The sequence below is a fragment of the Zootermopsis nevadensis genome, unplaced genomic scaffold, assembly GCF_977971745.1.
Source record: "Zootermopsis nevadensis isolate Lab colony 2312 unplaced genomic scaffold, Znev_1.0 Znev_ptg000008l, whole genome shotgun sequence".
Classification (NCBI taxonomy): domain Eukaryota; kingdom Metazoa; phylum Arthropoda; class Insecta; order Blattodea; family Termopsidae; genus Zootermopsis; species Zootermopsis nevadensis.
Genome location: NW_028259140.1, coordinates 122686 through 145974, shown reverse-complemented (window position 1 = coordinate 145974; position 23289 = coordinate 122686). Strand labels below are relative to the sequence as shown.

Here is a 23289-nt window from a genome sequence, read left to right as displayed (position 1 = left end):
GTCACGTTCGCGAAAAAGTTGTATTGGGTTTGAGCTCTGGTGAAGGGTTTTTTTTGTGTGTGGTTTCTCTTAGCAGAAGATCTCCCCCCACTCACAATCATGTCACGGGACAAGATTTCTGGTAAATTCTGCACGAGGTGGTCTGCCCGGTTCTGACCGATCTACACACTGAAATACGTGTAGTCCCTGCGGCGTTCACGATCATTTGCAACGCAGAATGACTAATTACGGAACTGGAATGTCGCCAGTCAGGTCCAGGAAGCCTTCACCTGCTTGTGTCAGGACGCCACAAGCCCATGAGCAGTGAAGCAGCGAACGTCTCTCGTCGCGATGTGCTGGGCTGTCATTACCTGGACAGGTAAGCGCAAATATTTCTCGTGAACAAACCACAAGCTCACTACAGTGAAAATACATTGGTTACTGGAGCACTTGCATTTCGCACGTCCTACTGGGCCGATACAAACCAAAACGCAATTCGCTTAGAAATTTTCAGTGGAAATTAAACACGCAGATGAATTATGACCTCGCTACTGCGTTTTAACCTCATATTCTTGTGTTAACAACGCTGGACACTTGCAAACAGAAAATAATGGTCTTCGCCGTGTTAATTTGCGGCTTTTGTGTGTGACAAATGCTTTATCATTTGAGGCAGCAAGTACCTCTGAAACGTCGGTTAATTTCCAGAAGACTACGCGGCGCTGCACCCCACAAAATAGTCATAAAGACTGCAGATTGTCAAGACAATTTTTAGTATTTTAGTTTCTTTGTGCGGCGGGTGTGTGAGTCTCTTTAATGAGAGCTGGGACATCGCTAATTACGGTTCTGGATAATGAGATTGTTTCAGTGCCCTCTAGACCACGTCAGTCGTAAGAAAAGAGTTTTCATTATGAGCCTACGCATAAGTAAGTTCTGTTGCAAACAACAAAGAAACTTATCTTCTCACATTTTGCAATTATTACCCACTGCTCCTCACCGAATTTTATTTTCCTATTGAACATCTTCACGAATCAGCGACGGAAACTTTCCTCGACTGATCCTGACCAACTTTCTTCCTCGTCTACGTCGTGTGGGGCCGCGAAATGAACCTTGGCACGAATAGCTCGCGTTGTGCTGGGTGGCGATCCCGGGGTCTCTCCAGACCGGCTGCGGGGCCCTAATGTACCCGAAGGTAAAACGGTCGGAACGCGAAGCTGACCACTCACTTTCACCTGTTGGCCCGATTAATGGATGGAGTTATCTATGCCTCCACCTGCCCTCCTCCTACGCCATCTTCAAGGTGTCGCTTGGAGCGTGTTTAACGTCCTTGTGACGCTAGAAAAATCCCACTAGCCAAAGGCTGGTTATTCCCAGGATCCGGCAGACGTAACACAACACACGGTCACTGGTCGCCCCACGCATTTCCACATCTCCAGACATCGCGAGGCAGCATCTAATTCTAGGGTGTACGAGTTTAAAGACGAGGGCGTCGGAGTTGGTTTTAACAACGAATATATGAAGTGTCGTTCTTTCAGGACATGCAGCGACTCTTTAGCCCTAATTTGCTCTGTGTTTCAGCAATCATAGCAACAAAGCTGCTCCAAACATCTGCTTATGGTCACGCAGGAGCACAGGACAACTCTCGCCCACCTGCCTTGGGATTCAAAGAAAACTTTTCCTGGGGTCCGGATTTCTTTTACCCAAAAGAACGAGAACGTAATGTGAACGCAAACAACTTTCGACCCCGAGCGCCTACCGGCGGGATTCCGCGGAACTCCCTTGGCAGGCGGCGGCAACTCGGAGGCGGCGTGAACAGCAGACCGGACCTGTTCTTGCCCCCCGCCGCAGATGACCCCGATGACATTTATATATTCGATGGAGCAACTTCGCCAAGACCAAGACCTGGTGGGAGCGAAGCGCCGCTTACTACGCCTTCAACGACCACGACAGCGGCAAACTGCGACTGCCCCTCAACGCCGGAGTTCAACCCGGTGTGCGGTTCAGACGCACTCACGTACACCAACCCCGGAAAATTGAAGTGCGCCATTTTCTGTGGAACAGGTAACACGCCCTCGCAAACAAGTCTTCCCTTCTCCTCCGAACTTGTACTTCTGATTCAAACATACTTTCCGGATGATCTCCGTTCGAATCTTGATACAGTCATTCCGATGTATAAGGGAGTCTTTTCAATTTCTCTTTGCACTGTGACGTCACATGTACTGGTCCTCTCTCGTCCCTGCACCTTCTGCTACAAACGAAGACGAATTAGAAAAGGCAGACGACGTTTTTCCCACGAATGATTTGCTTCTTCTTTCAGATGTCGCTCTGAAGCACTACGGATCGTGCTTGAGCACTACAGCACCCCAGACGACGACTGGCTCTTCCCAGTGAGGGAGGAGCTGCGAGTTCCTGCGAGCCCTGGATTGTTTTATTACGTTCAGAGCTGCAAGGCTTGTGAAGAGAGAGCAAAATGCCTCTGTTCTGTCGAGCGCCTTCATTTCTCTCCCTTCGTCCTCTTGTATATACGCATCCTAGGCCCTAATTCAAAGAAGCGGTAGGATTCCTAGGATGGAACAGGACACAGAAAACGCAAACATCCGAATGGGATTCGGACCCACGATCCCAGTGCTTCAAGTGCTGTCTGTGGCGTATGCTTTTCTCAAATAATTTTGTACAGCCCTGTTGTACTATTTTAACATACAAAATCAAAATAGATTTATGTGCAATAAAGTTCCAAACCTTTGGCTGACAGTTTTTTTGTTCCCTTAACCTAACACACAACTTCTAGGTTTTCGTCACTTCTCCCAATTCACGAAAACGTTGTCGAGCTTTTCCACCGGGGGGGGGGGGGGGGGGGGCCTGTCTGTCTTGGATGGAACCGGAGAACCGTGGATCCGGCGATGTTTATTCTATGCCTCGTGGTGAATCATCTCCATACTTAATTCACGTTATGCCGGAAAATTTCTGGAGCTTTACCAACCCGTGATTTATGAGGCGGAGTCAGTGATAGTCGTAGATGGACGGGCGAGCGATACAGCGGACCACAGACTTCCGGAAAGATACACATTATGTTCGTGGACGTCAACGAGAGAGAAGCAGTTTCCTGGAAGTGATACCAGCATCATGAGACAGACGACAGCTCTGCTTGTGACATGTAAGTTCTAGTGGCACGAGTTTGGGGTTCATTTCGTTTTGAATAATGAAAAAATCTGCCCGCACATTTTCGTAACCAAATCTTGCCGTGATTTAAATGTGTGCAAACACCGAATCCTGCGTATACCGGAATCCCAAGAGACACTTTCCGTTCAAATAAAAGTTTCCCGTTGTCACACTGGACAAAGCATTGCGTAATACAAACTCCACGCACTTTGAATCCAACGCCTATCGGCCACAAAACCGAGCCGGGTCTCTCAGGCCAGGATCATCACGAAATACGCAATCAAAATCCGTTGATGATCTGAAGGGTGAAACGTGCGGACGGTCATGCGCACTGTTGTGTAATTTAACGACGTCATCACACAACGGCGGTGTGATGCAATCCATTCCACTGACCTACATTGAGGTGGTTCATTGACTTGTCACTTTCGTGTCGTCTAGCTCAGCCACAAGCACGCGAGTTGGACCCCAAACAGGAGTCCATAAGCAGCCCTCGAGTTCGGCTTCAAACGTTTTGAGAATGGGCACATTTTTATGCTGTTTTAATGATAGCATCTTCTTCTCTCAGTTTCCGTCAATATTCAACACGTGTGACCGATTCTGTTGGATTGGAGAAGGTGGAAAATAAGTTCTCTCTCATTCACACACATTCCACAAGAACACAATTTTGCATCCTCACGAATGACTGAGCTGATGTACGCATTAATAACGCGCACATTTGTAACCATCATCAGCGTCCCAGTGACCTGTTAGGGTTCATGCCAACGTCTGTCCGAAGACCCTCGTTCGTTTGGCTGGAAACTGAAACAGGACTCGTATCTGTTTAATTAACTCGGGGGTCGCAAAAATTAATAATAATTTTGAATTTTTAAATGCCAAGGTCTGCTGGCTGTAAAAGTAGCAACAGCGACTCCGCTGTCCCGTTGGATGCCGTGCGAATTCGTCGTATGCGACGAGCAATACAAACCAGTGTGTGCAGTGGACGAGACTGGGGTCATGCAGACTTTCCCAAACAGATGCCAATTCGAGCTCGCCAACTGCGAGTCAACCAGATGTGAGTACGGACAACAGAAGCGGTGCCTACTTATTCTTGGAAAAAGGAAAGTTACGTAACCTCTTTGTCCTGTGCCGAAATGTTTACACAAAAACGGAAGCTGAAAATTCGTAATGAAGCAGAACACCCAAAGCGAAAGAAATAAACCCTAACGTGGCACAACTGAACGGCGCTCCCGTCTGCTTGTAGTTAAATGTTTGTGAAACTTTTTACACAGCTGATTTAACGTTCCGTTTCAGACCACGTCGTGTTGAAGGAAGGCGAATGCTGACATCGGCCTGCAGGACTCGTACCAGACGCCCGGAAAACATAACCAAATACAGAGAGAGGCCTGGTAAAATAAGTTAGGTTATCTTGGCAATGAAATTGTAACAGGAAAGAATAAGTTCCATTAAAACCGTCTTTACCTCATGAGTAATTAATTTCATAGGCGACTTCCTGATGTTTTAATTTTTTCATCGCAGATGAATCTGTGGCTGAAACATTTACCCGTGTAAACAAAAGCATTTTTCTTATTTGTCGTCTGTCCCCCAGCTCTGCTTTGAAATTGCTGTCGGCTTAAAAACCACGTTCCCATTTGCCGATTTCCGCACCTTCTGCTCGTGTGATGGATGTGTCAGGGTGGAAAGGAGGCGGATACACACGTGGCATAACAAAGAATCCCACGAATCTGTTACTGTAGCCTATCAGATGATGCACGATTGTCACATGTAGTCATAGTAACGAATCTCCAAATACTTGAGATAACAGTGAGAACGCGCTACTGCGGTGTCTCTACAGCCAGCAAAACTTCTAGACTCCTGCAAAAATTAAAGTGACACAGACCAATAAATTCATATGCAACTTGCAGCAGCTCCTTTGACTTTCCAAAATACCCGTCACATTATTAGTTAATTAACATGTTCTCCTTCCAAAACCTAGACGAAGGCCTACGGGTCTTGGGGAAACACGTGAAGCAATGGCATCGCACTGAAGAGGCTTAAGATGGACGGTGAAGGACCTTCGGCTGACTTAATCTTCTGATGCAGGAAAATGCAACTTAGTTACAATTCACTTACTTAATTAGGTATTTCGCCAGTCAGTTCTGGTAGGCACACAAATTACTTCCATCGCTAGTTCCTATAAATTGTGTTGAGTAATACAGACATGGAGTCTCGTTGAGTTTTAAGAACAGATGGAAGTTCTAGGCTACTGGTTAGGTTCTCTCAGGAGATGTGAAGAAATTCAACATTTCACTCTGTATTCTTTAGTACTTTTTCAAGATACAGCTAAATTACAGCTGTATAAACGTCTGTATCATTTTCAACTGATTGTAAAATTAAATACTCTGTTGGTGATACAGTGGAATTTACTTGAATTTTAAGGTAACCTTTCTTTGGAGGGCGACAAAGTCTGGTTAATACTGATGACATCGCAGCCTTAGGAATCGACTGACAGTTTCTTAAAAATAAAATTTACCAAAAGTAAGTGAAAACATTCAGAAGTCAATGGGATAAGACACTGACAAAACCAGGGCTTATTGATCCATATGTGCTGAAAGGGTCTAGGTTTAATTATCTGACTGTATTATTTGTATATGTAAGTTATGTGTATATATTTCAATGTAAGAACACACAGTACAGTCATTCGACATCTATTAACTTGCTTCTTCATAAACACGTTTTAAGACTAGACAGATAACGAACTCTACTTTGATGTCTATTTCACATATGGAATGGGAGTTGTTTCTAATGTTGTTCTGGTTGTGAAGTGGCCGCATCGTCCAGGGCCCAAGTATTCAAATCCTGAAACACGAAATGGCATTCAATTCCCACCTTCCTTTTTATGTTTCGCGTTTCACACGTTCCTTGTGCTGTGCGCAGCCGAAAGTCCTCCCTGACATTTGACAGTCGCTGAGCTAAGGAGCTCGAAGGTTCAACAAAGCCGTCCGTCAAAATTAAGAAAAGGGAATATCTGAAGAGCAAAATTATTGAGCTTGAGACAAATATTAAGGACAAAAATATTAGAGATCTGTACAGAGGCAAAATTGAATTTAAGAAAGGGTATCAACCTGACTAATTAGGTGAAGGATGATAATGGCAATTTACTTGCAGATCCAAACAAAATTTTGAATAGGTGGAAAAATTTCTTTAACCGGCTCTTAAATGTTTATGGGCAGATTGAAATACAAACAGCTGAACTGTTGGTGCCAGAACCTAGTTTAGATGAAGTTGAACTAGCGATTGGGAAGTTGAAAAGTCATAAATCTCCAGGAATTGATCAGATTCCAGCCGAATTAATTAAAGCAGGTGGCAAAGGGTTGCATATGAGGATCCATAAGCTTATTCAGTTAATTTGGGATAAGGAAGAGATGCCACAGCAATGGAAGGAATCCATAATTATTCCTATTCATAAGAAGGGGGACAAGACTGAGTGTGGTAATTTCGCTGCTGTCAACCTCATACAAAATTCTATCAAACATTCTTTTGGCAAGATTAACCCCAGATGCGAATGAAATTATTGGGGATCATCAGTGTGGGTTCAGACGAAACAGATCAACGATTGATCAGAACTTTTGCATTCGTCAGATACTAGAGAAAAAATGGGAGTTCGGTGGGACCGTACATCAGTTATTTATAGATTTCAAAAACGCCTATGACTCGGTGAAGAGAGAAGTGCTATATAATATTCTTATTGAATTTGGTGTACCAAAGAAGCTAGTGAGTCTAATAAAAATGTGCTTAAATGAAACCTGTACCAAAATTTGTGTAGGTAAATATGTATCTGAGACATTCTTCATCAAGAACAGTCTAAAACAAGGAGATGCTTTATCTCCATTGCTCTTTAACTTTGTGCTAGAATAAGCCATCAGAAAAGTCCAAGATAGGAGGAGGGTTTGCAGTTGAATGGGACACATCAGCTATTGGCATTTGCTGATGATGTTAATTTATTGGGGGACGATATGAATACAATAAAGAGGAACGCAGACGTTTTACTAGAGGCTAGTAGACAAGTGGGGCTGGAAGTAAATTCAGAAAAAACTAAGTACATGTTAGTATCTCATCATCAGAAGACAGGCGGGCAAAATTATCTTAGGGTGGCTAATAAAACCTTTGAAAGTGTGACAAAGTTCAAATATCTGGGAACAACAATAACAAATCAAAATGACACTCACGAGGAGACTAAATTCGGAAATGCCTGCTACTTCTCAGTTCAAAATATTCTGACTTCCAGTCTGATTTCTAAGAACCTAAAGATTAAAATACACAAAACAATAATTCTGCCCGTTGTTTTGTATGGGCGCGAAACATGGTCTCTTACTCTGAGGGAGGAACACAGATTGCAGGTGATTGAGAATCGGGTGTTGAGGAGGATATTTGGTCCTAGGAGTGAAGACGATGGGGCGTGAAAAAAACTGCAAAATGATGAGCTTAAAAATCTGTACTCCTCCGCCAATATTGTCAGGGTGATTAAGTCGAGAAGAATGAGATGGGCTGGGCATGTAGCGCGCATGGATGGGACAAGAGGTGTGCACCGGGTATTGGTTGGGAAGCCTGAGGGGAAGAGACCTCTGGGGAGACCTAGACGTAGATGGTAGGATAATCTCAGGCGAGATCTATGAGAGATAGGAGTTGAAGGAGACTGGATTTTGTTGGCCCAGGACATGGTCCGGTGGAAGGCTTTGGTTAATTCGGTGGCGAACCTTCGGATTCCCTTAGCCAGCTAGGTAGTTAGTTCTTCCGTTCTTGTTTACCTGATGACGGAAGCGGAAACGTTATTTTGTAAGTTAAACTTGAGCGAAGTCCAAAAGAGCATTTACCATCACAGTCAAATCAAACGTCTACTTACTGTTGTCTCGACACTTATTGGTGCAGTTAAGCACGCACTGGCTTGAAAATCCTCTCAGCTTTCCGGTTACTTTGTTCCTTGCACACACCGGAGCGTAGGAGTTCCTGCACGTGCACTGTGGACACAGCTGGCAGGTCGCGCTCTGCACAGCGAGCAGGAACGCTGCGGGATAAATACAGAAAACATTTGGACACGAGTAATGGAAAATGTAGCAAACTTAGCTCCGTCTTCCTTCTCAGATACACATAAGAATGAAGACGCAGCGGTAAATGTTACCTGATCGTCGCCTACGGTCAGCGTTAACACACGGCGGTTTTCGTACTCACCAGCGAGGAGAATCACTTTCTGCTTCATCGCGCTGATCTGTAAGTAGGTGTCTGCACGGACCAGCCCCTTTATAGCACGAGTCGCTTCTTCCTTCGACACGTCAAAGCCAACGTCAGAGCTTACGCATCGCCTTGTCTTGTCTCTCATTCTAACTCGCGTCCCTCTTATCCTCGCATCTCGCTCTCGAAGAATGTCCGCGTCACCCTTAACCGTGATGCAACTTCGCCTCTACGAGCGGTATTTTGCAGCCAGAAATTTGGAGACCTCTGGAGGGGGAGCCTGTAAATTGATCCGGGCGACCGGATTTCGCTTTCTGCCAGTCAGGTCCACGTGTCGATCGGTTTTGGCGCCCTCCTCCTCTCTCTTTCCTGGGGTAATAGCGGCCGGAGCTCAGCCTTCATACTTGAGACATTTAAATTCTGCAGCTGTTATTAAAAGTGTTCTTTGCAGGATGCACATAAAATATACGCGTATGAAGGGACCAAAAAGTGTCACAATTCCCGCTTGCCTTTCGAATCTTCCCTTCCCCTTTTGCTATGACGTAGCAAAGGCTCGGCTATATTCTGCGTCATGTTTCCTCTTAAAAATTACAGATGACGCTACTCAATGACGCAGCGTCACCATGAACTCAAATACGAACAATTCTGAAGCAGGAAGAGTCATATTTTGCACGTGATATTTCCGGAAGAATGAAACGAACCAAACCGGAATTCCAATGTTTTGTTCTTTGAGAATAAAATTATCTTGAACAATTTTTTCCCCGGCAGCAAAACGGTATGTGACATTATGGTACCTTTGTTAAAGAGCCTTGTGGTATGGTTGTTACTTGCATAGATTTCGTAGGTCCTAGTGACTGTGCCTATCGGATAACAGAGCCCAGCGATCGGCCTCCGACAGTTGGCCCGGAGGCGATAGTGGAAAATGGACTTCCAAATATGACAATGGATCTGAATGTTCAAGCAATAGACTCGCACTGGTTTTGCTATTTCTCTTGCTAGCACCGAGACCGACCGTTCCGGAAATTAAAGCCTCGTCCCACATCCCGGAAACTGTTCCGAATGTCACGGAAATCGTTTACTTTTCTGAAACGTTATTTTTTTCATCAGCTCAGTTGAACATAATTGCCCAGCACAAAGTCAAATTAATTTCACATGTCAGCACCTCTAAGAACATAATGCATGTTGTTCCTTGCCTTTCCTAACAGGCAATTTGCGAAAACACTGAGACAGGGCCAATGTTTCGGAGTACATGAAGAACGCCGCTGAGCTCTGAAATCAACACTGACGATAACCTGCTGCACATATGTGCGGGCTAACCTAAACTCATTAATTTCTTTCATGCTTACCATTTCGACAGCCTACATGACGAGGAAACAATTGTTGAGTATCAGTCAGTCACGTTTTGTTACGGTGTAGCAATCACGCTGGCCACGCCTACATGGCGTACAGTGGGGCAGCTTTACTTTTACAGAAATATCATTTTATACACTTAGTGGCGCGCTGAAAGATTTGCGACAAGGACTTCTCAGTTTCCCACACAGGAGAGAACGACGATGCGGCTGTATTGCCAAAAAAAAGGAATTATTATTAACTGCAAATGGGTTTTTACCCGGTGGCAGTGGTTATGGAGAATGTTTAATGGGAAAAGCCAACATATAAAAATATGAACACCACAATTCAACTGGGCGTGAGGTCTCTTTGTATGGGAACTACTGTTATTCTGTGATTCTGAGGCCTTTCATAAAGGCACAGACTCAACAAGAAATTTCAGATGTAAATTGTAAGTTGGACAGAGTAGATGAGAGTGTGAATGAAAAGCCTGAAGCGCACATGGAGAAGGGCCTAGATTGGAACATGTTGCCAAAGTAGAAAGCAGAATTAATACTAATATCACTTCTAAGTTAGACGAGTATAGAACTGAAGTGGAGCTGTCAGAAAGGAAGTGTTAAATTTAAGGCTCAACGTTTCTAAATGGGAAAGTACAGCTAATTCTGAAGAAATTACTATTCGCTCAGATAGCCTACAAGAACAGGTAACAGTAGCAACCAGACAAGCAGAGCCTGTTAGGGGGTAACAGTCAAACGCCACTGACAAATGTAACAGCTGGCACAGACCAAGGCTCTTGTTCGTCTGGAATAGTAGATTTAGCAGTCCCACGCGCAAAACACTTGGGGAAGTATGAATGGATTAAAATGTACCAGTGTTATGCACTGTTACACAAATAAGGAAGAGGAGGAAAAGAAACAAGTAATAAAAACACAAGAAAATGAGAATCATAGGAAGAATGTGAAATGGTGATTCCATGATAAGAACACACAAAAATCAACAATAATTATCAGTAATAAATTAAAAGGTTAAAAGCCAACAAAAATGCATTTTGAAAATGAAGGTTATCCACATTTCTGCAGAAAACAAGAAAAGCACATAAATCAATATATATATATATATATATATATATATATATATATATTGATTTATTTCTAACTTGTAAGTAATATCCAGAGTGAGCTTTGATATGTTAGGCTTGTATAACCCTTCTGCTCATACACTTATATATTTAATCGTAAACACGTTGTAAATCATTCATAAATATAATAAACGGAATTCTTAATAAATTCAACATTATACTTTCTTTGTGTGTACATGTTTAACATCCATCATATAAATTAATTCAAGAAATTTGCATGTATAATGTCAGGAGGAAGTTTACTGTCGGAACACCAATGTAAACATCGTTTCACAGCCTTAATTTTTTAACTTTGTTACATGAGAATTATTTATATATGGATAATGCCCTACATGTCATGTCATGTATCCTCACTTTCCCCAAAGAATTTCACTCTTATACAGAAATTCTTAGACACATCTATGTAAGAAATGATAAACATTTCTCATGTGTATGGTGCTGTGGGCTTTTATTTTCTGGCTCAGTATATCACAGATGAGCTGAAACAATTCAGTTGCATGCCATAGCTTGTGACCAGTTGTCCAATTGGCACATCAGGAAACCCCTGTTCATTGCCAAACTGCTTTGCCGCTTCACCATCAACAGACGTGCCACATTTTTTATAGCTCCTACTGAGCCAAGAACAGATTCCCATATTTATTTACAAAATCAATATAACAGCCAGGACTCCAGAAATACAGCTCATATTTAAGTTACTTAAGAAGAAAAAACAATTTCTCACAGCCTGTGTGTCTGTGTGTGTCCATACAGGCCTATAGAGAGTCTCATAAACAAGGTTCTTTTACCACCTAATGGTGTTCCCACCCTGAATGTTCATATAATCATCACAGTAGTAGAAGGACAATAGCAAATTAATAAATGAATATTTGGGATGGCCACTAATCATACGATATACCTACCAAGTTTAACGATAATCTGTCAGCCGATCGGAATGTTCTCAAGTGGGGAGAGATAGAGTACACACACACACAGCCATGGTAAGTCTATCTTTCATTACAAATGTAGGGAAGGCGGCCAGCTGCACACACCTGTCTTCAACTCTTTTCCTCCCATAACAGAACAGAACCACATCCTGTAATTCAGCATCTTGTGAAAACAATTAAAATAAAATCAAACTGATAATATGGACATATTTGAAGCGGTTAACCACAGACTGAGAACACGGGTAAAAGATATTAGTATTGTGTAAATGCAGCAAGATACCATCTGCTATGCGTAAGTCACAAAATCACAGATGTGTATATTAGTTTAAAATAGATCAGTGTCCTAGGAATTACAATATGGCATGAATGCTTGAAACACAGCATCCCACTCACATTTGTCCAATCCTGCCTTCACCTCCCACTTTTTGTCCATCGCATATTATAATTTGTGTGCACACGAACGTTATTCCATAAAACAGCACTGAGCGCCGTACATTCTGTGTGCAACCTCCCACCTCCCTTCCTTATGATTCCAAGATAAATGATGCAAAGCGCATGTTCTGGAATACAGACTTTCTTCTCTCAGACTAAAGTGGCTGAAAGGATGAATAATTGATATGCTTAAACTCTACTGATTTTAAACAATATCAGAACCAAGACTCAAAAAAGAAAAAAAGTCCATTCTGGGAGAAAAGCTCGTTTTACACATTTTCCATACACGGCCGGAACAAATCAGCAATTCCAATTATTATGCTCCCTATAATAAAGTTCTTGCAAAGGTTCTGCTTATTCTCTAATGACAAAGTAAAGTGAAATGGAAAATTTCTAATTCCTCCCCACCCAACGGATCCAATACAATGGCCACCATCTGTCCGATGTTTCTCAGATACTGAATATGGGCATCTTCTTGCTGTTCTTGTGATTTCTGCTGCTTGCTACTTGAAGGGCCAGCGGAGTTATCGTTAACGTGGGGCTCTCCTTCACCTGAAAGATTTGTCCACTCGTTGAAGTTCGAAGCAAGGGCTTAATAGAAAAGAATATTCTGAACAAAAGATTTATATTTAGGAAGGTTCTAGGAATTGTCACCACCAAATTGCAAAATTTGCATTCACAGAAGCATGCACTCAACGGAGTAGAACAAGCCCTTATGTGTGTGTGTAACTTGAAAATATCATGAACGACATAAACAAATGGTTTACAGCCAACAAACTGGCACTAAGTTCTCTCTCTCTCTCCATTTTCTTTTCTAAAAAGGAAACTTCATAAAATTTGTTACTAAGCACAAGGCATATAATAGGTTTTATGAAAAATTAATCGCGGAAGTTTAAACAATTTCCTTGGCTTACGAGTTGACAACACCTCAGATTGGAAGAAGCACATTGAGTATATTATTCCCTAATTAAGCTCTGCGTGCCTTGCCATCTGAACAATCATGCCACCCATGACAACAGATACTATAAAGCTAGTTTACTTTGCTTATTTCCACTCTGTGGTGTCTTATGGATTAATATTTTGGGGGAATTCAACAGACAGTAATAAGGCTTTTTACATGCAAAAGAAAATCACAACAATGGCAGGTGTCAAAAGCAGCGTATCTTGTAGAAAATTATTTCGTAAATTTAATATACTTCCACTTGCAAGTGAATTTATACTCTGCTTGCTATCATTTGTGGTGGAAAAGTTGGATAATTTTAAAAGAAATACAGATGTACATAATTTAATTACAAGATGTAAACCCTGCTAAATGTCAAAGAGGAGTGTACTTTACACGTGTCAAGTTATTTAATAATCACCAACCAACAATTAAAACTCTAAATTGTGATATAAATGTATTCAAGCCTGCACTGAAATTAGCTTTCATACTTGAATTGCAAAATCTGAAGGTTTATGTACATTCATATGTGAAACACGTTCTTGTAATTGTGTCAAAAGTACCGAGGTTTACGTATATTGAATGAAGTCCTGAAGTTTATGTTTACTGTATGAAATGACTTGATCTGCATCCCATGGTTTAGTTCTAAGAAGGATCCATGGAATGCAAAGAAACTCTACTCTCTAACATACCTGAATAATGCAATTCCTTATCCAAGTCACAAACACTCCAGGTGCTTCGTTCTGTCTGGTTCTTCACAACTCCAACTCCAAATAAGCTGCTTCCCCATCACGCACACAACTGATCTTCTCAAACGCTTATATTCAGACAAATTGGTCTGCCATGTCTTCGTTGAAACCAGTCCACACACACTACAGCTACAGTTCACATGAAAGTTGCTACTCAGCACATCCCCTGATCTCAAACTCCTCTTTGAGACAGACTAGGCACTCCCACTAAATCTATAACAGTACACCTCCTCGGAAAGCAAGGTAATCGCACGAGGGCCTGAGGTCTTCCTTGTGGCATTGTGAGGCATGCTACGAACACCCCATACTTGGTCACTAGGAATCAAAAGTGGGCAACTGTGGTGCGGTGGCCACTTAACCAACATTACAACCTGTAACCCTAGCTGCTTACTTCTAGCTTCTTCACTGCGATAAGCTCTTGCACAAATTTAAATCAACAGCTACTGAATTTCCACATGCAAGTCACAAAAACAGAGGCTGCCACCACGAGTCTGTGGGTCATCCCAACCGCATCGACTGATGAATTGTGTCCATCACGCACAATGGTCATGTCAGCTACCGGAGCAAAGTCTTGCTACCTCCGTAGTAATGATGGACTCGAAACTGCATAACGGCTGAAGTATCCCATATGCTTGCATTCACGCCTACCTGAAACAAAACCATGTACAGAAATAAACATCCGCATTGAGAGACCAGTATTAATTCTTACTACGAAGGCACTCTACACCACATTAATAACGTACTAGCAACTAATCCGGCCTTTCGTGCAACCAAAATATTTCCCACTTTACGTACTTCACACGGGAGAAAGATGACAAACATCAGATCAAATAAACTTGCAAGCCCTGGCAATATAAGAGAGTAAAGCTGCACTCGACTGGGCATGCATCCTACCATCACGCCGTCCGAAGGAAACAATACCAGCAGAGGAGCTGCGCCATTTTCTCGCACGCAGGGACGGCAACGTCTGAAAAACAGCGAACACATCCCGCCACCGCCGGAGCACGAGGGATATTCAATGATCAATATGTGCGCACCCTGACGAACTGTCCTGTCATCTACCGACAATACCCCTGAGGTACATGCGTGTCCGCGAACACTACACGGCACTGCCGAACCAAATGCTGACTGAAATACCACTCCAAAGACCGTAAACTGATAAACACAAGGCAGGTAGCTCCAAAATTGACTTTCGATATCACGCCCGTGCGCACAGACATGTTTATTTGTTACCATGCACTTGGGCAAACATTACACGGATCCCTAGGGTCAAATCAACAGGTCACGCCGCCATTGTGCCAATTCTTTCAAGTACTGCATAATTTTTTGAAGGAGTCTCCACGAACAGCGGAGAATTTTATGGAAGTGCATTAAGACGCACTCTTTGAACCAAGGTCAACAGTTCATGACACGAAATAACAGAAAAAGATAATTATTTGTCTGAATTCGATTCTACAAGGAATTTAATCCATGCTTACACGTGATATGAGCAATGCGACAGAGTTGGAGAATGTGTAATATTCCTAAGAATTCCATTCACGCAGTGCATTTATTGAGACTATCTGCTGGTTTCTTCCAGCTTAAAACATGTTTTCAAACACGGCAGCAATTTCTTTCTCGTACTGAACACGTACAGGTGTTCAACTTATCAAATGGGACACGAAGTAAGTGCTGGAAACAGCGACTTCTTCAAGTTTTTCTATTATTCTCGAGACAGTATTCAATGGCGCAACAAATATTCGAGCTGAGGAACGACTGGATTTTAGAGCAACACACACCTGAACGCGGTCCTAAATTCGTCAGAATCTATCGAGAATCGATGAACCAATTACTGTAACCTGAGTGTCAACCCATCCTAATCTTCGGAACTTATTAAAAACACAGACAGAGAGAGAGAGATGCTTCAACTAAGTTAACAGTCCTATAATATTTCTTGATGATTTAGACAGGTGTAATACTTCGTTTCTCACTCTGTAAGACAATCCGAACTTGAAAACACTTAGGGAAAGAGATTCAAGAAGATTATTTACAAGCGAGTGGGGCGAAGTAATACTGATAAAGAAAAAAGTTTGTAAACGGTACATTAAGCCTTCAACAGAGAATGCTAAATACCAAGTAGTTCAATTCTGAAAGTTTACTTCAACATATGTACCAAGTGCTTTAATTATGATGACTTTTATATTTATGGCTTTTCTATGATTCTCACTATAAACAGCGATCATTTCCTTAAACAGCGTTAACCAGTTGATCTTCGTAATGGTGAAGAGTTGTGTTTTCTTCGCGGTACGGACTGGATTCTTAAATATAATTCAGACGAACTATGATTCTCGGAATAAACAGCGATCATTTCCTTAAACAGCGTTAACCAGTTGATTTTCGTAATGGTGAAGAGTTGTGTTTTCTTCGCGGTACGGACTGAATTCTTAAATATAATTCAGACGACCTACGGCTTCATGGGGTTAATGATGCTTACTTTTTACATTTCAAAGAGCACACAAAAAGTTAAGTTATGAACCCTCTTAGGAAAGGAATGAATTATTTCGGAAGATTTAGTAGCGGTGAGACTTAATATTAAACTGTGTTATTGTATAAAGAGTATCTAGAGATGTGAATCAGACTGCAGTGACTCACGATAGACTCAAATTTCGGTTTCCTTGCACTTGTAAACCTTCAGTTTCATTGATTAGGAAAATAGATCAGGTACTCAATTTGACGATATTTTATATTACTATACACAGAATAAACTGAAAGTCGACAAAACTGCAATTTTTATTAGCGAAGAGTAATTATAACTGTTATAAATTACGCCTTCATAGTTTTCTGACTCGAGATACTGTAAACTGGTGTAGCTTTAATTCAATATATATCTCTACTGTGTTGCTACAAGTGGACTTGAATATCAATTCTTGAGTCTTGGTCTACGCTCCTGTATCCCATCACCATCCTTCGGGATAAAACGCAGAACGATACTTCGTTCTGATGACTGCCTCAATCAAGCAAAAGATGTTGAAAATGTTTCTCCATATTTTGGGAACCTCTGCTCTATACAGCAGCTCTGTCTAATTCCATCACAGCGTAAAGGACGCCTACTCAGTCGCGTCTCTGGCAGACGGCTAATCCAAATCAATACAGACTCCATACGCAATACTCGGTCCACCTAACACCACAGCATTTCCTTACGAAATTTATCCAACAGAAATGAAGTAAGGACGACCAATCAGTTTTTAAAATTTCTGTGTCTATACACGAAGAGAAAGGCTTTGACCAGTTAAACGACTGTCAGCTACACGATGACTGCCGTACATGTTTACATCAAGAGAGACGGAAGAAATTGGTCTCATACCGCAAGTGTGCGTGTCTATCACCGGACACGCAACGTCTCTGTGATTGTCTGCATTTTCTCCTTTTCCAATCTTTCCCATCAACAATTCTCAAATGATCTGTAACTTTTCCTTTCTGTTTCCAACTCATAAAAGAACTCGATTCCTTACCGTACGTAGGGGGTTTCAAACATTCTTTGATTTTGGCGATATCGGTACCTTCGCGAAATCCCATCCATGCAGATCAGGCTTTACTCAGACACTACATTGCCGTCGAGACATACTAATTTTTAATTTCCCACAGAACGCTATCTACGAAAGTCATTATAATTTTGAATCAACCTAGAAATAATACATCACCGTACTCACCCGAGTCCATCGCTCACTGGTGCCTCATCGTTTCAGACGTCTCGTGCCAGACGACGTCACAGAGCAGCGTCCAGGAGCGAGACGTGGAAAAATCTTCAGGTTCAGAGGGTTCACGACGGCGATGAAGAATGATGATATCATAATCACCGTGAATATGAAGAGGGCTCCGCCAACCACCTCAAAGCAGACATAATGACAAAAATTTATAATTACGTCGCTTCTGTATGTAAGCTCTGAAACTCGATCAGTGGGCATTATCTGACAATTTCTCATTGTACTCACCGGAGTCCTTAGTTCGCTGCTGCTGTAATATAATTTTCGGGTTGTCGTGTTAGCAAGCTCACGATGTAAGCGGCCGTCATCCTCACCGCTCCGTAAACCTCAAGTCTTGAACGAGCGTCACGTGGTTGTTACCACTGACCTAGAAGGAGACGGAATGCGTGGGCAGTATCACAGAACAATCAAAACGTAAAATAGAATAATATCTCAGAATACTTAGTTCAGTGTTGCAACGTCATTTCAGCCATCTTGTCTTGTGTGACGCAGGCCAAGTCACGTTGTATCGGTAACAGCACGCAATATAAGTTTTTCTCTCAACGTACTTTCAGAACTCTCTACTTCAGAGGACGGAATATTTCATGCAACTCACCTTGAATGACTTAAGTAGGCTCGCGTTGTACAGGACGTAGCACCCGAGGACACAAAACAGGACACATGTACTCTCGCATGTGCGTGTCACAGTCCTTGAGAAAAATATATAGACGATCTTATATCACTCCACTTTCTCCATGGAAAAGCGACGTAATTCACCTGTAAAGCCGCCAGACAGAAATGCCGATAAGTCAGGGTCGTTATCTATCCGACCAGGTTAAATCTGTATTCATTATGATAAGGTCAAATCCAGGAGTCAATTATAATAAATATTACAATTTTCATCGATTTGTGCTTACATTACACGTACAGTGAATGGCAAAAGAGGTGGAAATCCACACAATAAGAATTTATTATTATTTTCGCTTCAGATTCCAGGATTAAATTTTCAATGGTGCAAGGGTTTAAGTCGAATAAAATCTAACTCAACGATTTTTGTAATTTCTAGAGAAAATCGGTTAGTATTTTCATTATCACGAATTCGCCTGCATTCTTTAGAGCCTCGTACTACCACCACGAAAGCTTCAACAACTCTTTGGCTGTCGAACAAATCGATAATTAAACCAAACACAAGCTGAGACGTAATATCAAAATGGCTGACTGAAGCCCCAACTTACGTAAAGACTGGACACGTACGCGCTGTACCGGAGCAGGAGACAGACAACCAGAAACAAACTCAACTTGTCCGTAGGAAACAAGTTTCGCGGAGCATGCCGGGAAAGGCAAAGATGAAAAACTCATCCACCGCGTGTCGGCAGAGATGACTAAGGGGCAGATAAAATTATACGTCCAGTAATAAAACACTAGAAGCGAAAATACTACGAGCAGCGAAAACTCAATGATTTAATCGAATGAAACCAAATCGCGGGACGGAGGGTCAGCCTCAGGTCGTAAATGGTCGTAGAGAATAAAACAAGGCTCGAAAAACGTAAAATAAACGGCAGCGTCCTCTGTGCGGGAACATCGGGACCCACCAAAAGCGCCGTTACCCACAGAGGGCGCAAGTTATTATTTTGCTTTAAGAGGTTTGTTTTAAGTTCCTATGACCACTTAGCGGCTGGGGTTGAGCCCCCCTGTCGGTATTATTCCATATCAATTACTGCTCTTTCGCTGCTGGTACAATTTTCGAATTCTGAGTGGTCCTCTCATTATACCTAATCTTACTATGCTCTTGCTATATCCCCTAGACAAGATCTGTTGCCAGGTCGGTTAGTCGAAAGACTTGGACGACTCGCCTCGCCCACAAGGTTCTGTTTTCCGTAGCGTGCGAGCGCAAAGCCAACGAGTTGGACTCGTCCGACTCGGGCGGTTCGTTGGAACCAGGCGCCCGGCGCCCAGGCCATTGTCCGGAGCCGGGTCCGCGCCACTGCTCGCTCAAGAAACGGCCTGGGCCTCCACCTCCTTTCGTGGGGGTTAGGGCGCTGGGGGTTAGGGCCGGGGGGTGGGGTTAGGGCCGTGGGGGGGTTAGGGCCGGGGGAGGGGTTAGGGCCGGGGGGGTTAGGGCCGGGGGTGGGGGTTAGGGACGGGGGGGGTTAGGGCCGGGGGGGGTTAGGGCCGGGGGAGGGGTTAGGGCCGGGGGGGGGTTAGGGCCGGGGGGGGGGTTAGGGCCGGGGGGGGGGTTAGGGCCGGGGGGGCGCTAAGTTGATTAGGGCGTTTCATGCCATTTGCAGAAACATTTAATTTTTTAAAAATTTCGACATTTTTTAAAATTTCAATTTTTTCGAAAATTTTCGAAAAATCGAAAAACGTGAGAAATCGTCCAAAAAGCTAGGTTAGGTTAGGTTAGGATAGGTTAGGTTATGTTAGGTAAGATTAGTTTTTTTAAATTTCAATTTTTTCGAAAATTCTCGAAAAATCGAATATCGTGGGAAATCGTACAAAAAGCGCACAAAACCAAATTTTTTTGAAAAATTCTGAATTCAAAATTTTTTCGAAAATTTTGAAAATCTTTAGTTTTCTTCGCGTTTCATGCCATTTGCAGCCACTTTTAATTTTTTAAAATTTCTACAATTTTTTAAAATTTCAATTTTTTCGAAATTTTTCGAAAAATCGAAAAACGTGGGAAATCGTCCAAAAAGCGCACAAAACCAAAATTTTTTGAAAAATTCTGAATTCAAATTTTTTTTCGAAAATTTCGAAAATCTTAAGTTTTCTTCGCGTTTCATGCCATTTGCAGCCACTTTTAATTTTTTTAAAATTTCTACAATTTTTGAAAATTTCAATTTCTTCGAAAATTTTCGAAAAATCGAAAAACGTGGGAAATGGTCCAAAAAGCGCAGAAAACCAAAAAGTTTGAAAAATTTTGATTTCAAAATTTTTTTCGAAGATTTCGAAAATCCAGTTTTCTTCGCGTTTCATGCCATTTGCAGCCACTTTTAATTTTTTGAAAATTTTGAAAATTTTTGAAAATTTCAATTTTTTCGAAAATTTTCGAAAAATCGAAAAACGTGGGAAATCGTCCATAAAGCGCAGAAAACCAAAAAAATTTCAAAAATTCTGAATTCAAATTTTTTTTCGAAAATTTCGAATATCTTTAGTTTTCTTCGCGTTTCATGCCATTTACAGCAACTTTTACTTTTTTGAAACTTTTTGAAAATTTTTTAAAATTTCAATTTTATCGAAAATTTTCGGAAATTTCGAAAAAAGGGAAATCGTCGAAAATGCTAGGTTAGGTTAGGTTAGGTTAGGTTAGGTTAGGTTAGGTTAGGTTAGGTTAGGTTAGGTTAGGTTAGGTTAGGTTAGGTTAGGTTAGGTTAGGTTAGGTTAGGTTAGGTTAGGTTAGGTTAGGTTAGGTAAGGTTAGGTTAGGTTAGGTTAGGTTAGGTTAGGTTAGGTTAGGTTAGGTTAGGTTAGGTTAGGTTAGGTTAAGTTATTTTTTTAAATTTTCAATTTTTCGAAAATTTTCGAAAAATCTAAAAACGTGGGAAATCGTCCAAAAAGCGCACAAAACCAAAAATTTTTGAAAAATTCTGAATTCAAATTTTTTTCGAAAATATCGAAAATATTTAGTTTTCTTCTCGTTTCATGCCATTTACAGCAACTTTTAATTTTTTGAAAATTTCTAAAATTTTTGAAAATTTTAATTTTTTCGAAAATTTTCGAAAAATCGAAAAACGTGGGAAATCGTCCATAAAGCGCAGAAAACCAAAAAATTTTCAAAAATTCTGAATTCAAATTTTTTTTCGAAAATTTCGAAAATCTTTAGTTTTCTTCGCGTTTCATGCCATTTACAGCAACTTTTAATTTTTTGAAACTTTTTGAAAATTTTTTAAAATTTCAATTTTTTCGAAAATTTTCGGAAATTTCGAAAAAAGGGAAATCGTCGAAAATGCTAGGTTAAGTTAGGTTAGGTTAAATTAGGTAAGGTTAGGTTAGGTTAGGTTAGGTTAGGTTAGGTTAGGTTAGGTTAGGTTAGGTTAGGTTAGGTTAGGTTAGGTTAGGTTAGGTTAGGTTAGGTTAGGTTAGGTTAGGTTAGGTTAGGTTATGTTAGGTTAGGTTAGGTTAGGTTAGGTTAGGTTAGGTTAGGTTAGATTAGGTTAGGTTAGGTTAGGTTAGGTTAGGTTAGGTTAGGTTAGGTTAGGTTAGGTTAGGTTAGGTTAGGTTATTTTTTTAAATTTTCAATTTTTCGAAAATTTTCGAAAAATCGAAAAACGTGGGAAATCGTCCAAAAAGCGCACAAAACCAAAATTTTTTGAAAAATTCTGAATTCAAATTTTTTTTCGAAAATTTCGAAAATATTTAGTTTTCTTAGCGTTTCATGCCATTTACAGCCACTTTTAATTTTTTTGAAAATTTCGAAAAATTTTCAAAATTTTAATTTTTTCGAAAATTTTCGAAAAATCGAAAAACGTGGGAAATCGTCCATAAAGCGCAGAAAACCAAAAAATTTTCAAAAATTCTGAATTCAATTTTTTTTTCGAAAATTTCGAAAATCTTTAGTTTTCTTCGCGTTTCATGCCATTTACAGCAACTTTTAATTTTTTGAAACTTTTTGAAAATTTTTTAAAATTTCAATTTTTTCGAAAATTTTCGGAAATTTCGAAAAAAGGGAAATCGTCGAAAATGCTAGGTTAGGTTAGGTTAGGTTAGGTTAGGTAAGGTTAGGTTAGGTTAGGTTAGGTTAGGTTAGGTTAGGTTAGGTTAGGTTTGGTTAGGTTAGGTTAGGTTAGGTTAGGTTAGGTTAGGTTAGGTTAGGTTAGGTTAAGTTAGGTTAGGTTAGGTTAGGTTAGGTTAGGTTAGGTTAGGTTAGGTTAGGTTAGGTTAGGTTATTTTTTTAAATTTTCAATTTTTCGAAAATTTTCGAAAAATAAAAAACGTGGGAAATCGTCCAAAAAGCGCACAAAACCAAAAATTTTTGAAAAATTCTGAATTCAAATTTTTTTTCGAAAATTTCGAAAATATTTAGTTTTCTTCGCGTTTCATGCCATTTACAGCCACTTTTAATTTTTTTGAAAATTTCGAAAATTTTTGAAAATTTTAATTTTTTCGAAAATTTTCGAAAAATCGAAAAACGTGGGAAATCGTCCATAAAGCGCAGAAAACCAAAAAATTTACAAAAATTCTGAATTCAAATTTTTTTTCGAAAATTTCGAAAATCTTTATTTTTCTTCGCATTTCATTCCATTTACAGCAACTTTTAATTTTTTGAAACTTTTTGAAAATTTTTGAAAATTTCAATTTTTTCGAAAATTTTCGGAAATTTCGAAAAAAGGGAAATCGTCGAAAATGCTAGGTTAGCTTAGGTCAGGTTAGGTAAGGTTAGGTTAGGTTAGGTTAGGTTAGGTTAGGTTAGGTTAGGTTAGGTTAGGTTAGGTTAGGTTAGGTTAGGTTAGGTTAGGTTAGGTTAGGTTAGGTTAGGTTAGGTTAGGTTAGGTTAGGTTAGGTTAAGTTAGGTTAGGTTAGGTTAGGTTAGGTTAGGTTAGGTTTTGTTAGGTTAGGTTATTTTTTTAAATTTTCAACTTTTCGAAAATTTTCGAAAAATCGAAAAACTTGGGAAATCGTCCAAAAAGCGCACAAAACCAAAAAAATTTGAAAAATTCTGAATTCAAATTTTTTTTCGAAAATTTCGAAAATATTTAGTTTTCTTCGCGTTTCATGAA

The 23289-nt window shown here is 40.8% G+C and overlaps 3 protein-coding genes across 11 annotated transcripts; 2 read left to right on the top strand and 1 right to left on the bottom strand.

Moving 5' to 3' along the window:
* Positions 1 to 201: 201 nt before the first annotated feature.
* Positions 202 to 2722, top strand: LOC110839719 (uncharacterized). The gene is made up of 3 exons (XM_022084172.1): positions 202 to 358; positions 1555 to 2037; positions 2294 to 2722. Exons 1-3 carry the CDS (start codon positions 331 to 333, stop codon positions 2365 to 2367), a joined length of 585 nt encoding a protein of 194 aa, XP_021939864.1. The 5' UTR covers positions 202 to 330; the 3' UTR covers positions 2368 to 2722.
* A 259-nt stretch (positions 2723 to 2981) lies between these two features.
* Positions 2982 to 4597, top strand: LOC110839717 (Kazal peptide Pr13a). Its single transcript, XM_022084156.2, has 3 exons — positions 2982 to 3130; positions 4013 to 4186; positions 4426 to 4597. The coding sequence occupies exons 1-3, from the start codon at positions 3100 to 3102 to the stop codon at positions 4455 to 4457; spliced, it is 237 nt and encodes a 78-aa protein (XP_021939848.1). The 5' UTR covers positions 2982 to 3099; the 3' UTR covers positions 4458 to 4597.
* Positions 4598 to 5752: 1155 nt separating this feature from the next.
* LOC110839703 (uncharacterized) lies at positions 5753 to 18919 on the bottom strand. 9 transcript variants are annotated; one of them, XR_015534070.1, is made up of 7 exons: positions 18809 to 18919; positions 18190 to 18350; positions 17823 to 17961; positions 17541 to 17717; positions 13795 to 14499; positions 11707 to 12714; positions 8036 to 8176 (listed from the first exon to the last, which is right to left on the bottom strand). XR_015534070.1 is itself a non-coding variant. In XM_022084144.2 (3 exons), exons 1-3 carry the CDS (start codon positions 8486 to 8488, stop codon positions 5885 to 5887), a joined length of 396 nt encoding a protein of 131 aa, XP_021939836.2. In that variant the 5' UTR covers positions 8489 to 10707; the 3' UTR covers positions 5753 to 5884. The 9 variants fall into 9 exon arrangements, 1 of the variants encoding a protein (XP_021939836.2); XR_015534071.1 differs by lacking the exon at positions 8036 to 8176 and having other exon boundaries at positions 9849 to 11879; positions 12124 to 12714; XR_015534072.1 differs by lacking the exon at positions 8036 to 8176 and having other exon boundaries at positions 9849 to 11879; positions 12571 to 12714; positions 18809 to 18918.
* Between the last annotated feature and the right edge of the window lie 4370 nt (positions 18920 to 23289).